The 18,021-nt window shown below is 41.4% G+C and overlaps 1 protein-coding gene across 1 annotated transcript in view; it reads left to right on the top strand.

The window, feature by feature from the left end:
* chchd6.S (coiled-coil-helix-coiled-coil-helix domain containing 6 S homeolog) overlaps positions 1 to 18,021 on the top strand; it is a gene marked incomplete at its 5' end in the record, with an annotated part of 240,562 nt that overhangs the window by 170,790 nt on the left and 51,751 nt on the right. The window contains one exon of the mRNA XM_018259891.1: positions 2,706 to 2,841. Coding sequence (XP_018115380.1) covers positions 2,706 to 2,841 — 136 coding nt within the window. The remainder of the gene's footprint in view (positions 1 to 2,705; positions 2,842 to 18,021) is intronic.

Raw genomic sequence — 18,021 nt, 5'->3', positions numbered from 1 at the left:
TTTCGGCCAGCAGACCCATGCCTACCCAGGACCTGCTAACTAACCCTACCCGCAGTGGGCTCATTTTCTTATCCGGGAACCACAAAACAATTGAGCAAGAAATAACATCGCTCTCGAGGTGATCAACCAGGTCAAGAGAAAAATGTATTTTTCTTCAGGTTGGTAGGGGGTTAGAGCCTGCACTTTACCTGGGTGCCCAGGCAGGGAATCCACAGATCTACTGCACAGTAAGGGACTCTCTGCCCAAAACCTGACCACTTTGCGGATATTATATGGGTACCCACTATAGATGTTTAGGCCAGCCAGAAATCTGTGGGACCTGCTCACCAGCTACACAAAGCTGGGGGACACGAGAGGGAGGCATCATTGGTAGGCGAGATGAAGGGAGGATGGGCAGGTGAGAGGGAGGATGGGCAGGTGAGAGGTGGCCAAGAGGGAGGGGTTATGGGTGGACGGCCAAGGTAGAGAGGAAGGGTGGATTTTGGCCATAAGGTTAAAGTGCATGCTGAGTACCTCCGGGGGTTCTTTTGTGGGACACTGTCTAGGTATATTGCTGACTGGAATCCCAAAATCTGTTAAAATTCTGAACACCCATCCAGATGTTGAACAAATCTAAGAGGGCCACCAATTACCCATGCCTTTGTTAAAAGGGAAACATTATCATATTAGATCATATTACAATGACAATGTCATACAATGGAGTCTATGGAGCCCTAGAGCAGACTGGGAGCCATAAAAATCATTTGCTGGGCCACATCCAGCACGCGGGCCTCCAGTTGGACAGCCCTGATCTGTGGCATATTTATAATTGTAATTAGAACTTACGCTTTTCTGTATTTAGAATGACTGCAGAAGACCAAAAATGGATTTAGAGTGCATATTTTGAAAATAAAGTACAATATAGGTACAAAATAGGTTGTGTCGATGCCTTATTTTTCCTTTTGCTGAAGCCATACAAACCCAATTAACAAACCATGTGTAATTACCTATATTGAGCAGAAAAATCTATTCCCTGGGATTTGAGTTGCCAGTTCACCTTTGATCCGGCGCTGAGTTGATAAGGGAAAAGAGCAATGTGAATTATTTCTGTACCTCAGCAGAAAGCCGCACCAGCACAATGATTTATTTAGCGTGGGAATTTGCAGATGACCATCATTACTATGAGTAAAAATGAATAGGTGGAAAAGAGACCTTGTAAAATTTGAGGCAACTGCTCTTTAATTTTATCCTTTCTAAATGGAGTCTGTGGCACAATTTCAGCCGGGTCTTTGCAGAAAGAATTTCTTGTGCCCCCGTTATTGCTGTTGTAACAACCTTGTGACCCTGTGTTGTAATGTATAGTCAAGATGTTAAAGGCAAACTGTTATCAAAAAATAGAGTTTTTGGCCAAGGCAAGGGCACCCTCACTACCTGCTCGTCACCTCCCACCAAAGTCCAGTTCCCCATCCACTCCTGCTCCTTATTGTATTCTCAGAGTTGCAATACCAGGCATATGTTACAGAAGAGAATGGAGGCAAATGTCTAGAGCCCTAGTAGCCCCCTCCATTTACTCATTGGTGACGGACCACAGGTCTCTGCATTCCCCAACATATAATCAAAGTAAAACTTTTGCTGGGAGATGTAGTCTAGTAACATTTGGGGGAGCCAAAGTTAAGAAACAGGGCATTAAAGGCATTTGAGCTCAGTGGCCTACACAAGAACAGTAGTCAAAACACTGTATGGCCCATAGATCTTTATATCAGTATAATATTACAGTTATGGGGTACGATATCCAGAAAGGCCAGATTTACAAAAAGGCATCTCCCATAGACTCCATTTTAATCAAATAATCGAATCTCTGTAATAGTTAGGGATGCACCGAATTCACTATTTTGGATTCGGCCTAACCCCCCGAATCCTTTGACAAAGATGGGGCCGAACACCGAACCAAATCCTAATTTGCATATGCAAATTAGGGGTGGGAGGAGAAAAATTCATGTGATTTCCCTCCTGCCCCTAATTTGCATATGCAAATTCGGATTCGGTTCGGCCTGGGCAGAAGGATTCGGCCCGAAACCTGCTGAAAAAGGCTGAATCCTGAATTTGGTGCATCCCTAGTAGTAATAAAACGGTTTCTCTTTATTCTGTCTTCATGCAGCAGTTGGGTGTCAGATAGCCACTGACAGTTAGATCCAATATATCTTATAGGGGGGCTTCCTTTCCTAGCAGATGTATTAGAGTTCATTCAAAAAACTGATTCCAGTACAAACAAAATCGAACAAAATAACTTACTTTTGCACAAATCCTGCATGTAGAGAGACATGATGTCTGGTGAATTTAATTGAGTGAGCTCTAATACATCTTCTAGGCAAAAGGAGCCCCCCTATAAGATATATTGGATCTAACTGTCAATGAATATCTGACACCCAACCCCTGAATGAAGACAGAATGATGAGAAACAGATGCTGAGAGAGGAATAGTGAAGATAAACTTGATTATTTCTGAAATGGCACAGAATTTTTAATTGATTGTATTTGGAAAGTTTCTCATTTCAGTGTGTTGGAGCTTAAATTATTTTTTTTTATTTTTGCAACAGTTCCCCTTTAAGTTAAACACCTATATTGATGTTATACCTTTAATCCATCAAAGCATTCCTTCCGTAAAATCATCAGAATCATCATTGACATTTTCAGCTATAACTCGATTTGTTTTTCTACCCATTTTAGGCAGAGAAGCTACGACCCAGTATGTATGGATCTGCAATCTAATATCCTCAAATGTTATGCTGAAAATAAACAGGAGCGGCTGAACTGCAGTGATCTAGCCAAGGAGTATGGGAAGTGTGTGAGTGCGGCACAAAAGGTAATATCCCGGCACAGGCAACTGTCACTGACGAGTGTACTCAGAGAGGTGTAATTCAGCTGGAAGGGTTGCCTTTGATTCACAGGATCGATTCTTTTCCATGGGAAATTGAGTGAATATAATAACTATTTTCCCTTCTATGGAAGCTGAGAAGCCGAGTCTACTCTTCAAAGGTCCTAAATTCAAGGGCTCTGTTACCATAGAGTCTGTGCAATAAAACAGGACGGGCATACACACTAAAACCAATGTCTCTATGGACTGGTTTAACCATGCTGAATAGGACAATATATGTGTTTGAATAATCTCACTGCATTCAAATAACTAACTCTTTTAGGCAAGTATTACAGTCTATAGATATTATATATAAATATTGCATAGAAAAGCCGGCACTCTCGAAAATCAAGTTTAGCTTGCCTGCGTGCAGCATCATATATTTGTATCACAGTCCAACACAAGAGATCCGCACTCTCGGGTCAGGTCAAGGTTGAGAAAGGCCTTGGAATAGGCCGAAACGTTGGTTTTTTTTTTATCAATAAACAAATCTAAGATTTTATAAGACCTGAGAGTGTGGATCTCTTCTGTTGGATTATATATATATATATATATATATATATATATATATATATATATATATATATATATATATATATATATATATATATATATATATATATATATCCTTATTGGAACCTTTTTCCTAATAAGAACCAAAACGTTGGAGCACTGTAACATGTGTATATGGATAGAAATCAATGATTTCACAAACGGAAGTGCTGGTCCAGGGATGATTCATTCCAAATTGAAGATATATATATATATATATATATATATATATATATATATATATATAGGTGGAAGAGGAACTTAATGATGTGATCTACTTATAAATATTTTGTCTAATGACAAATTGTTGATGCTTTTATGCCTTATGCCCTCCGATGACACTAGTGATGTGAGGGCCGGCAAGATACCCATGAACCTGCAGGTTCAGGCCGACCTAGCTCCCCCATTTGCGAGTTGCGGGCTTCCCTTATTTGCTGGTTGAGCTCTTCCTTCTGCCTGCTCTCCCGTCCGCAATATTACACTGCCGGCTTCAGACTTTCGGTTTATTGATGCACTCAGAAGGTGGACATTGGGTGCCGATCACACCCAGACTGTCCGTCATCTCCACCATGAGCTGTCTATGCAAAACCAGACAGTTTTGTGGTCCAGGACTATTATAAATTCTAATATAAGGATGTATTTTCCAATAAGTTTATGTCAAATACTAATTTTTGCAACTCATCTTTGGCCTCACTGGGTCCTGTATTATAATCTTTTTAGGGTCCACCATTTCCCAAACCATTAAAAGAGATTAGTACAGATAATACAGATAATTACTACATGGCAGCACAGAAACCAGTGCAATTAGCATCAGAATTTAATAATCAGCCCTGTAGCATCAGCTTATATTACAGCCAGGGAAGCTCATTTTCTGCTGGATAATTAGTGATGAGCCCTAAGCTTAGCTTCTCAACAGCTGCTCAGAGCCCACTGAGCATGTGAGTGTCACAGACACTTTCCAAGATGGTGACCCCCTGTGACAAGTTTGAAGTAATTGATTATTGCTGCTATTGAGAAGATGAAAATATGGACTGGTGCAATAAGTTCAATATACAAAATATGGCATTATAAGCCATATTCATTTTTAGGGTTTCGTACTCATTTAAGGACCTTATTTTTGTTTGCACAGATATATTAAATTTACATATTTATCAGGATCTCCGCTGGGGCTTTTTGTACTTTTGGGCCCTTTGTAGTAGCAATTAGATATGTTGACTCTTTTAATTCAACCTGAACTGTGGAATGTCCCTTCATGAAGGACTTGGAGCATTGATGGGTGGGCTCATCCTGAAGGCCAAGAAATTGAGAGAATTGGAATTTGCTCTCCAGCTTAAGGATCAGTTAGGATGAGATTTGGGGGGTGGAGATGTGTTTGCTGCCCCAGATATTATTCAGTCTATGACTGAATTACTGATACATCAATATTTTTATTTATCTGTGTTCATTTCATGAGATAAGGGGACCCCGACCAAAGGCTGAGGCTTCAAGGATGGCATTAGCCAAAGGTTAGACTTTCTAGTGGTGCTTGAACTGAAAAGCTGAAGATGATAAGTCGCCTATAGGTAAACATTTTCTACTATGTTCCCCTAGAGGTATACAAGATCTTGGCGGGAAGGTTATAGAGCAGGTGAAGATTCCTCTTAGAGGAGGTGACACCCTGTTCCCTTTGAATTTAAGAGAGGCATTCTGAATTCTAGAACTTGATACCAGAATACCAAAAGGTCTAAATACGAGACATGACCTTTATGTACTTATATTGATACAGGGGATAGGAGATTGATTAGGATCACCCTAAAACATTTATTATTAACATTAATATAATGGTCTTGTAGCTAGGTTATTTCACAATATTCAACATATATTCACACATGTATTAACACCATTTACTATCTATTTAACATATTGCCCTTATGCCTATTCCTGCAAAATTCCCAATTTACTCAGGTTGATTATAGGCACTTTCCTCAGCTTATTGTAACAAAAGCTCCCTTTGGGGTGTATTGTGGTTATTTTAATCAGCATTATTTGGTATTAAAAAGATTAATAAAGAGTCTTTTATATCTAGGTATTCACATATGTTAATTTAATACAAGATACACTGGGAAGATATGTTTTTAGACATTGTATTTCCATGTAATTCTTGGAGAGGCCGCTGTTGCACGGCCTATTTAAGGAAGTGACACGAATGAACCTGTAAGTCTATGAGTTGCTTCTGAAACGCGTCAGGCGATGTTGGTTTGTGACCCGTTCTTTTTTTATCCGGAGTGCTGCCTTTCTATTTTCTTGAGCATATTGTATCTAACTACAGTGAACACTGGTGGCAGTGCACCCAGAATCAGGACCGCCATCAGAAATCGCAGGGCCCCATACAACAAAATTTCCTGGGCCCCCTGGGCTGCGCCCACCGCAAGCCCCACCTACAGGTACGCCCACCCCACAGGTACGCCCCCCACCACACAGTAAAAAAAAACAAAAAAAAATATTGGCGGCTAGGGTTTCCACATGTTAATAAAAAATAAAAAGATATTGGTGGTCAGGGCCCCCCATAAAAAAAAAAATTTGTGGCCAGGGCCCCCCATTAAAAAATATTGGTGGCTAGGACTCCACATGAGAAAAAAAAATTGGTAGCCAGGGCCCCGTAAACATCCATGCCTTCCCAAAGTCAGCAGCTCTCAGAAATAAGGGGGGCCCGGCTAATCAAGTAAGTGTGGCGTGGCCGGGCCCCCCTTACCCTCGGGGCCCCCTACAACTGTCCCCCCCTGATGGTGGCTCTGCCCAGAATACTAAATGGAGCTGCACTAAGAAGGAACATGCAGGGGGTGTTTGTTTGGAACACCCTAATCTTTATTGACCTTGAACTGAAAAAGTTGGACAACCACATCCCTAGGGCCACATTATGTACAATCCAGGGGCTTATAAATTGTGGAAGATATATACCCTACAGGCATAGGTGCAGATGCCCTTTCCTTATACCTGGAAATGTTGAACTTTATAGAAGTATAATTTTTTTCAGTCTAAATTGCTATGTTGCTATTTATACTGGTGAAAATGGGCTAAACTATTTTACATCAGCAGCATGTCCAACAGCTTGTAATCTACTGGCAAAATCAATGGTTGCTGCACCTAACGTCTTTATAGAAGACAGCTGTATATCTAGTGGGCGTCTGCATTAAATTGAAACAGCTGCAAATCATAGGAAATGCTGCACTTAGAAAGTCTGCTGGGCACGGGGCATTCGTCAGCGGCCTGTTTATAGCATCCATCAGCTCATTGGCACTGTATGTCAGTTCTGTTCAGAGCTAAATCTGCCTGCTGTGATATCACCGGCTTCTAAAATAGAATATTGCATTTTCAGTTATTAGTCAGCAGCCAATGGCAGACGGGTAAGAACAGGCCTCTATCATTGTTTTATGTTCATTAAATGATGGCAGCAATCATACAGAGTGGGACGATGTGTTGGGTTCAATTACTGGCTAGGGGGGGGGCAAATGGGTCATAGCTGTTGCTTTTGAATCTGAGCTGAATGCTGACGATCAGCTGAACAGTTATGTCCCATGTGGCCCTCCTTCAAGTTACTGACTAACTCAGATTTAGAGAAATGAAAAGCAGGAAGTAGTGTTCTGGCTATTATGTTAGACATCCAGTCACTCCAGCCTTTATACATTACATTTTTGCCTAACTAACTGTATTAAAAACATTATTTATTTTGCACAGCCTATCTATTTTTCCCCCTTTTTATTTTTACACTGAACTGTTCCTTTAAGTTGAGTTGAACAAGCAGCATCAGACTGGACCGCCAATACAACGGAAAGAAACCAGGTGGGTTCGCAACCCCAGACCCAATGCGGTCTGTGGTGAGATTCGATTGAGGCAACCCGCAGGCAAAAGAAAGTTCCTGACTCTGAGTTACGTGGTTGGGAGGGGAGTGAATTGGAGTGATTTGCACCGTGTCAGGAGTGGAGGGGGCCCTTGTTGTTGTAGCATCTGTGGGCCCCTAACATGCCAGTCTGACACTGGAAACAGGATTGGATGATTTATGAAGTCTCTGGTGGGATGTTGGTAGTTGTAGTTCCGCAGCATCTTCAGGGCAGCTAGCTGACCTTGCTTGAGTTACATGATCTATTCATATTTAAAAGTCAGGGCTACTGGGAGTTTCAGCTAGTTTTGATAGGTAGGCCAGTTAGAGATCCTATACAGCTGAGCCTTGAATAATCTGTAAATGATATATTTATAAACAGTGACCATTCATATCATCAGTTATAAAAATGACTGAAATCTTGACCTATATAATAGCGCTTCTATATGGCTTCTGATCTCTTCTATTTTTCATTATTCCCTATATCATCCCCTGTAATCCAGGCTGGTGTGCGAGCCCTTGCGTCCTGACAATAAAGGGGTTATAAATTGCTGTGTTGTTGGGTTGCACTAAAAGTCAGCTCTTTTTTTTTTTTTATTGAGCCTGATGTGCGAGGCAGAGATTCTCTCATTCCCATTAGCATGTCCAGAGAAGCCGTATTCCTGATTAAAGTCTTGCGTGAGACCAGCTGCCAGTAACACTCCCTATAGAATGGCAGACAAAATGAGATGAGAAAATTGTCAGCTTCTGTTAGAGCCCTGGTGGGAAATCGCTTGCTTTTTCTCCCTCTCTGCTTGTTGTTTACCGAGAAGGTCACTGCGTGTCTTATAATCACGACTCTTGTAACATTCATTTACAAAGAACGTCTCTAACTATATTTCGGGAGCGTTTCTGTCCACTGGGCTCTCAGCACATATAAGTAATATTATATTTTAGCATAACGGCTTGTCAGTCTACATGGGGCGAAGATGTTGTTTGCTGGATACCTTTGTTTATCGGCACATTCAGACCTGGCCCCTGTAGAGTTTGGGGAACTATCACGAAAATGAAAATTTTATATTAGCTTCAGCATACTGAAATAAGAAACTTTCTAAATACAATCTATTAAAAATGATGTACCATTTCTGAAATAATCAAGTTTGTCTTCACTACTCCTCTCTCAGCATCTGTTTCTCTTTATTCTCTCTTCATTCAAGAGTTGGGTGTCAGATGAATAATCCAATATATCTTATAGGGGGTCTCCTTTTGCCTAGAAGATGTATTAGAGCTCACTCTATTAAAATCACCAGACATTGTGTCTCTCTACATGCAGGATTTGTGCAAAAGGCAGTTATTTTGTTAGATTTTGTTTGTACTGGAATCAGTTATTTGGGTAAGCTCTAATACATCACCAGACATCATGTCTCTCTACATGCAGAATTTGTGCAAAATGCAGTTATTTTGTTAGATTTTGTTTTTACTGGAATCAGTTATTTGAGTGAGCTCTAATTCATCTGCTAGGAAAGGGATAAGATACATTAGATCATTCATCTGACACCCAACTGCTGCATGAAGACAGAATGGAGAGAAACAGATGCTGACAGAGGAATAGTGGAGATAAACTTGATTATTTCAGAAACAATGCAGACTTTTTAATTGATTGTATTTAGGAAGTTTCTTATTTCAGTATAAGGAAGATTATATTAAATTTTCATTTTTGCAATAGTACCCCTTTAAGCACAGCACAGAAATATGGTTCACACCATTAGCAGAGTGGGGGGGGGGAATTCTGGGAGCTGTAGTTCTGTTCAAGCTAGAAGAGCACAGGTGATCTAAGCTGGTTTAAGAGCCCCACTAATCCCTGCAGCCATGGGTCGCTGACCTTTGCACTGACACAACATGACTGGTGCTCTCTCCATGGTGCTGAATGTATTAAAGAGGCGTGTGAGTTGTTTCCCCTTATTAGTGAGTCAGTGGCAGTGGAAAGGTTGGTCCCTCAAAACAAGAGAAGTAAAAAAAGACGTTGAGATCTCCATTTCCTGTGGGGCTTACACTGTACAGCAACGTGTTGTTTGAACCCATGACAGCACAGAACATAATCCACCCACACACCCTGTAAATAATCACCCTCATCTCTCAATACAGCAACTAATTAGCTTCGCTGTTGCCTCCCCTCAGGTGCCAGAGGAGTTTAATGACATGGAAACAGGAGTGTCACTCACTGCTAACGCACAGTGGGGGGCGCTCTTCCCACACCCATGTGCTTGTTTAACAGAAGGCAGGAAGCAAACCTTTTCTAGCTCAGAGTGGGGCTGCTTCCATATCTGTCCAGCTTTCCTTCTACTTAGGGCTAACTCCTTTGGCTCATCCTAATAATAATAGGGAAGGTTGTTTTAGGTCTGGCTAACTGGACCCATGAACATGTACAACTATTGGCTAAGTATCTCCCTTCTTGACAAAAGCCTTAAAGGTGGCCGTAGAAGCTACAATTACAATCTTTCCAAGAAAGGTTGTTCGTTTCAATACAACGTGTAGAGCTGAATCGTCAGATATACAAGTAGAAACCATACAATTCTACCTGTATCTGACAATTCAGCACTAATAATGGACGATGTTCGGGTGCCTTTAAAGGTGCCTGATCAAAACTTTCCAGGCCAGCCCATTGACGAGGCGACCAAAGTCTTCTTCCGATATCAGTCAGCTTGTCTCCCTCCATACACGCACCAAATACTGTATGAAAATTTGTTTATCACGATATTATCTAGGAATTGTCACGACCGGCACCCAATACCAGAACAGGTGCCAAGTACCCTGGTCTCGGCTCGGCTTCACCAGTAGTGTGACCACCATTGGGCTTCGGGAGGAGCCCTCAGCTTACTTGGGTGCCACCTGGACTTAACGAGGGGTACAAGGCGAGATGTTCTGGCTGGCAAAGGGGCACGGCTGTTAGCAGAGTCTTTTGGGCCGAAGGTCACGGTACAAAGGATTAGGCAGAATCGTAGTCAGGCAGGCTGGGTCGAGGCAGGCATATAGCAAGGATCGTCAAACAGGCAAAAGGGTCAAAACCGGGTGATCAATCAAGGGGTTAAACAGAAGAGTAGTCGTAAGCAGGCAAGGTCAGGATCCAGAAGTCAGAATAGTCAAAATAGCCAGGCAGGGGTCAAAACAGGAATCATACAGGTTCAGAAGGAAGCAGACAAATAGCACAAGGCTCAGGAGCACCAGGAACACAATCCTATCACGGGCACAGAATTCAACCTGAAATCCCCTTAAATACCGGTTGAATTTTGCGCCACTGCGCGCTGACGTCATCACGTCAGCGCGCATGCGCAGAAAACTAGGAAGAGGTGCGCGCGCGCCCTAACAGACCGGCGCCTGCAAGGAAACAGATCGGCGCGGCGTGCGTCCCTGCTGTCCCCCCACTAGACCACGAGGGTAAGATTTTATTACAGGAATGCACCGAATCCAGGATTCGGTTCGGGATTCCGCCAGGATTTGGCCTTTTTCAGCATGATCTGGTGTTTGACCGAATCCTTCTGCCCGGCCGAACCAAATCCTAATTTACATATGCAAATTAGGGATGGGTAGGGAAATTCAGTGACTTTTTGTCACAAAACAAGGAACATAATATTAAAGGGGTAACAAGGGAAATGGGGAGTAAGGGAAAATATATCCAGTATTGTAGACTTGTAGGCAGTAAGGTAAACTTACCAATATTAACAGGGGGCCCAGGTGCTCAAGCCCCAGACCTTCAGCTTGGGAAGGTAATATCATACCTTTTCAATTCACTTGTAGGCTGGCACAGAAAACTAGGCTTCACTCCAATATATGATGCAAATAAAAATAGTATTATTACACAAATAGGAGCATCTCAGAGGGTGGCCGTATGCGTTTTGTGCCTTGTGGGCAATTAGTCATAGCCTATGACTAAGTGCCCGTAAGGCATGAAACGCGTAAGGCCACCCTCTGAGATGTTCCGTTTTGCGTAATAAAAACAACTTTTATTTGCATCATATTTTGGAGTGAAGTCCAGTTTTCTGTGCCAGCCTACAAGTGAATTGACAAAGCAAGGAAGTAAAAAAATATTCCCCCTTCCCACCCCTAATTTGCATAGAATTCGGTTCGGTATTCGGCCAAATCTTTCGCGAAGGATTCAGAGGTTTGGACGAATCCCAAATAGTGGATTCAGTGCATCCCTAATATTATCGGTGGCCACCTTTAGTCTGGAAGTGTCTAAGACTGATTGTCAATGATTGTCTCAGCCTTTAGTTAGGAGGCCACAATGTCTTCTGGAAAGGGCTTTCATTACATGATTTATCTGCAGCAGTTGTGGAGAACTAGAGACCTTCCCATGCCCCCAACAGCCTTGACCTGTCAATGGGATGTTTGAAGTTCTGGTTCTGAAACAATTTGTGGACACCTCTTGAATTAAACCCACATACTTCTTTGTATGTCTAGTAACGACTGTCCTACACCCTAGGGCACACCACAATCTCTGAAATACAACGTTTTATTGAATACTTCTGGAAAGTGAACCAAGTCCTTTTCTACAAGTCTTTATACCCACCCTTGCTCTGCTGCATCCACTTCAGAACTTTGGGGTTGAGCTCCACATTCCGGTCTGGTTTCATCTTGTGGATTCAAACATATTGCCCTGTTCTTGTGCTCCAGGGAACCCCAAATTCTTGAAGGCATCTAGGGTGATCTGTAGAGCAGAAGAATAAATCGGCTTAATTCAGCCTGATGTCATTGTGGACCCCTATATAAATTGGTGGGGGTCCTTATCCAGCAAGTATAGATTTAGAGCGGTGGATAAGTGCATTTAATGTCCAGTGTTCTCCACCTTATAGGGCACTGGAGCCCCTTTAGGTTCCTCAGAAGTAAGAAAGATTCAACCTGCAGTTAGTACATTATATCTGATTTCCAAAGAGAGAATTAAAGGTTGCAGTTGCCCTTGCTTGGGCTTTGTAGAGGCCTTAGGGAGGGAACAGTTTATCGGCTCATATGGGCATATATCTGCCCTTTACCAGCACGTAGGATATTCATATCTGTGCCAGTGATCTCATTTCGGCTGCCTGGACCTTGCCAACATCAATTAGTGAGGTTCACTTTCTGTCTCTTAATGTTATTGTGGAGTTCTCTGCAGTATATCTTCACTTGACCCATATATCTTTATTACTCTCTTCTCAAACCCACAATGGGATTACACAAGACAAATGGCTTGTAACAGGCAATATCCGCGAGTCTTGCTTGTGCTCCTTATGTGTTGCAGGGCGACTCCCTCCTTAGCATGGTGGCTGAAGGGGTTAAAAACAGAGCAGTACAATTATCAGTGAGTCACAGCCAAATACCTGCACAATTATTCACTAATTATTTCTAGAACATTCCAGCATTTAATGATTTAATGGCAAAAAGGCCATTTCTTACCCAGGTTTAGCAACAGATCAATTAATTGCACAATTTGCAATCACATTTATTGTAACCCATTTCTCCTGCCGCTGAGTATTTTGGGTGCCCCAGTGCAACAATGCTTAGAATTAAATTTTCTTTAATTATGCAAAAAAAAAACTGATTTTTAAAAGTCCCCTTTAACGTTTTCACATTTCTTGTCCAGTTAGGAAATTAATATAGTTTTGCCTCCATGCTTCAGGGATATCAGAATGATAGATCAAGTGAGGGCACAGTTGTTATAGAACTATAACTCCTGTATAGTCTGCTGGGAGTTGTTCCACAAGCGTGGGAGCCTGCTGATATCTTGTTATTAACACTGATCCCAATTACCTGTATCTCTCCATACCTTCTCCCTCTCTGACTCTGTGCAACGAGCATGGGTGCAATTAATCTTTGTACAAAGCACCAGGGGGCGTCCTGAGATATAACAGATGTCATGTTAGTTAAGCACAAGCAGAATCTGCAGGAGTGACTCACAAATCTTCACTCTGCAAAATAAAAATGAGGCAAGCGATGCATAGAGACACAGCCGAGGAGGACGCCATCAATATCCTGGGGAGACGCCGCGGCATTTTAATAATTTCAGGCATCTTCTTATTTCTTAGAAAGTTCCGAGCAGAGCTGTATTAATTGAGGAGGAGAGACAACCGAGTGGGGGGAGACCACCGAGGGTCCCACTATTAATGGGGCAACAGAGGAAATGGGGCAAAAGTAGGAAAGTACGTATATTACAGATAGTGTAGGGGTAAGGGACTGTCACTGAGGGGGGAGTATACTAAGGCAGGATCAGGGACTGTAACTGTAGGATTTTGTTCTAAATAAACCAAGATGGTGTCAGGGAAACTGTGTGTAGAGCGGAACTGGAACATCCCCTCTCCTTTGTGCTTCCCACACTCATATCTATATTCTGAGGGTTTCCTGACTGGGTTGTATTTCTAAAGGGAATCTTGTTTAGAGTGTTTTCTCATATGAACAAGGCTGATATGGCCGTGTGACTCCAAGTATTCTTCAGAAACAACTTCCAGGTTGAAACGCAATGAGATGTATTTAACTGTAACACGGCACAATTAAACTCCTCCAGGGACAGTGGCCTAATTTATGCAAGAGTATCCTCCAATGAGAATCGTGCCTGCTCTGTTGACTGTCCTTATTTTCATGCAGTTTCTAAAGAACAGCTTAATGGAAAACTATACCCCCCCCCCCGAACAATGTAGGCGTCTATAAAAAGATACTGTATAAAACAGCTCATATGTAAAACCCTGCTTCATGCAAATAAACCATTTTCATAGTAATATACTTTTTAAGTAGAATGTGCCTTTGGGTAATCATAAATAGAAAATTGCCATTTAAAGAAATAAGGGCGGCCCCATGGGATCGTATTATTCACAGTGCACACAAACATACCAAACAAACCATACATGTTAGGTCACATGAGCCAATTAAAAGACAGAGTTGTGTCTTTTGCTTCCTGTTAGAGCTGCAGTATTTCTGGTCAGGTGATCTCTGAGGCAGCACACAGACCATCACGAAATGGTGGTTCAAGGACAATATTTACTTAAATATATAGACCAGTTTGGTTCTTTTATATGCCACTTAATTTAATATAAACAATCTGTTGCTTAAAGATTCATTTTGGGGGTAAAGTTTTCCTTTAAAGGAGAACTAAACCCTAAAAATGAATAGACCTAAATTTTTATATTTATAAACTGAACTTATTGCACCAGCCTAAAGTTTCAGCTTGTCAATAGCAGCAATAATCCAGGACTTCAAACTTGTCACAGGGGGTCACCATCTTGGAAAGTGTCTGTGACACTCACATGCTCAGTGGGCTCTGAGCAGCTGTTGAGAAGCTAAGCTTAGGGGTCATCACTAATTATCCAGCAGAAAATGAGGTTGGCCTGTAATATAAACTGATGCTACAGGGTTGATTATTACATTCTGATGTTAATTGCACTGTTTCTGTGCTGCCATGTAGTAATTATCTGTATTAATTACTAATCAGCCTTATATTGTGACATTTCTATTCTATGTGTACTGTATATTGTGAGTGGGTCTCTAAGCTCAGTAAGTGACAGCAGCACAGAGCATGTGCAGTGAATCAGCAGAAAAGAAGATGGGGAGCTACTGGGGCATCTTTGGAGACACAGATCTTTACTGCTAAAGGGCTGTGGTTGCCTTGGGCTGGTACAGAAACACAAAACATAATGTACAACATTTCTAGCTACTTCTTTAGTATAACTTTCCTTTTTAACAGCTCTGTAGGGATTGGGTCAAAAAGAAGTATGGGTAGCTATAGGCAGTAGTTAGGGCTGGGGACAGGTAAAATTAGAGTAGTTAGGACAGTGCAAGCGTATTCATAATATCAGCAGCAAGTTGGACACTCTGGTCCTAGTATCTTCAACTTGCTATTAATCTTGCGCATAAGCAAAGAACACAGACCAAGATACTAAGAACATAGCAACCCTGCAGTTTGACCATGGTAAACCTGTTGTAGTAGTCCATAGCAACAGTGCACTTACTTTCTTCATTCTCACAGCAACAGGGTACTGTAATTACTGCAATTAAACTCTAGTTTCATTAGTGTGTTAAAGTCCACCGAAATGTCAATTTTAATTTTCCTTTGTATTTATATAATGAAAAAATTGGCAGTTGAATGTTGATTTCCATTTGCTTGATAATCCATATCTCTATTTATGAGGTGATTATAAGAGGTTACGAAGAAACAACTTTCACTTATAATCTGTGCGGGTTGATGCCAGAAAGCGATCAACAAACTAATATTCCTAGAACAAACATTTTAGGTAATATTGGCCCCACCCATATTTCAGTTATCTGCCCTTTTGTGTTTTTTTTCTAAATAGGGAAAGCTGGGATGTCATTTTTCTTATGGACCCAAACTCTTATACAGGTATGGGACCTATTATCCAGAATGCTCGGAACCCGGGGTTTTCCGGATAACGGATCTTTCTGTAATTTGGATCTTCATACCTTAAGTCTACTAGAAAATCAATAAATAAATAAACCCAATAGGCTGGTTTTGCTTCCAATAAGGATTACGGTAATTATATCTTAGTTTTGATCAATTAAAAGCTACTGTTTTATTATTACAGAGAAAAAGGAAATCATTTTTAAAAATGTGGATTATTTCATTACAATGGAGTCTATGCGAAATGGCTATTCCGTAGTTCGGAGCTTTCTGGATATCGGGTTTCCGGATAACGGATCCAATACCTGTACTGAGAGAGTCCCCTGTAATTTAGTAATTTAAGATGAAATAATAAGTCTTGCAGCAGGAGACAATTTTAGTTACCCCTTTTTTTTTACCATTTGCCAAAAAGCCTTTCAACCCCTTTTAAAGGAACAGTAACGCCAACAAATGAAAGTGTTTTAAAGTAATGAAAATATCATGTACTCTTGCCCTGCACAGGTAAAACTGCTGGGTGGGAGCCCCAGGATCACCCCTGCCATTATGATCTGATCATCTTGGTTTGGAAGCAATAAAAGGTATAGGGCACTCTGAGAATCACATGCAGATCAGACTGAAGGTATCAGTTAAAAAGTAGAAAAAAATCTTTATTTAGACACTCATGTTAAGCTTTACGCGTTTGTGCCCATCTGACACTTTTGTCAAAAATTCAAATTCAAAAAAATTAGAATTTCTAGGGATTTTTTGTGTACTTCGACTGCGGAATAGTTCAAATTAGTTTCAAATTTGAAAAAAATTTCAAAATTAGAATATCGAAATGTATCATGTACCGTCTCTTTAAAAATTCGACTTCGACCATTTGCCATCTAAAACCTGCCGAATTGCTGTTTTTGCCTATGGAGGACCTCCTAGAACCTATATGGAGTCAATCACTGGACTTTGAAAAATCAAAGTTTTTTTTTAGAAAAAACTTCGAATCGAATTCAGTCGTATACGATGTTACTTCAGTTCGTACGATTCGAACGAAAACGGTGTTTTCACCCGAGAAAAACCCTGTTTTTTTAATACATTTCGGTTGGTCTTTTTTTATTCGAAATTCGACTCTTGATAAATCTGCCGCTGGTCATCACCTTAAATCCATTTCACATGATGTCCGTATTTATAGACCCAAACACCAATAGAAAAAAGGGGAGGGGAAAACCGACTGGTAAGTCCAATTGAAAATTTAAAGGGACCATACACATTAAACGAAAAACATCAACAAACATTAAAATACAAAATGTTTCAGTACAAAATATGCTTTATAAACAAAAGAGGAAAATCCTCCACATGAAATTGGAAAATGTTCCCAAAGGAACATTTAGAATGTCAAAAAGATGAAGATATTACATAAGCAGTGGGTAAGTTGAATATTATATATTAGTGTGTAGAGTTTAAAAGTACAATTTCATAGCAATACAAATGTCAGACGTGTGGGAGACCAGTCATAGTCCATCTTGGTTTGGGCCAACACAGTGCCGGAATTACTGGGGGGTTGCACCTATCCCACACCCTTCAGGGCCCGCCAGCTGTTTGCACACACATGTGTCCGCCATGAAGGTTGTGCCTGATTATATACACAGTGTAGGACAACAGGGCAATTTAGGACATTTAGCCAGCAATTTCTAGCTCATGAAGCAGTCAACAAATTAATTGAATTCCACCAGCATTCATTTTAAAAGCAATCGCCTGGACCCTTGGGTACTTTGCAGTGATAGTTGCTTCACCAGCGATTGCACCCACGAGGCCAGGAGATAGTCAGAGAAATGAATGAGGCTCCTTTCTCAGTGTTTTGTCCCCCCCCCTGCCCATGGAGCTACTAATCACCCAGGCAACAACAAAACCCCCTGAACACCCCCCCCCCCCCTTGTGGTGTTGCTCTCAGGGTAGGGGCAAACAGGCAGATTCAGGGGAACTTAGTTGCCTGGCGACTTATTGCCTTTTCAATCTCCCCGAACTGCCTTCCACCTGCTATAATGAGAAAATGCCTGCGCCATTGCACTCGCGGCGCTTCGATTTCCGAAGCGCCGCGAGTGCATTGGCGCAGGCATTTTCTCATTATGGCAGGAGGAAGGCAGTTTGGGGAGATTGTCGCCACACAGAAAAGGCGATTAGTCGCCAGGCGACTGAATCTGCCCGTTTGCCCCTGCCTTTAAAGGAGAAGGAAAGGCTAAAACAAAGTAAGGTCTATATAAATACACCAGTAATGCTTCAAAGTAACGCTGCTCTGAGCCTTCTATCAAAAAACAAAAACAAAAAAAAATTGCATTTCTGTCCGTCTATTGTGTACTCATGGGCTTCTGTATCAGACTTCCTGTTTTCAGCT

The sequence above is a fragment of the Xenopus laevis genome, chromosome 4S (assembly GCF_017654675.1).
Source record: "Xenopus laevis strain J_2021 chromosome 4S, Xenopus_laevis_v10.1, whole genome shotgun sequence".
Taxonomy (NCBI): domain Eukaryota; kingdom Metazoa; phylum Chordata; class Amphibia; order Anura; family Pipidae; genus Xenopus; species Xenopus laevis.
This window is presented reverse-complemented; position numbering and strand designations above follow the sequence as displayed.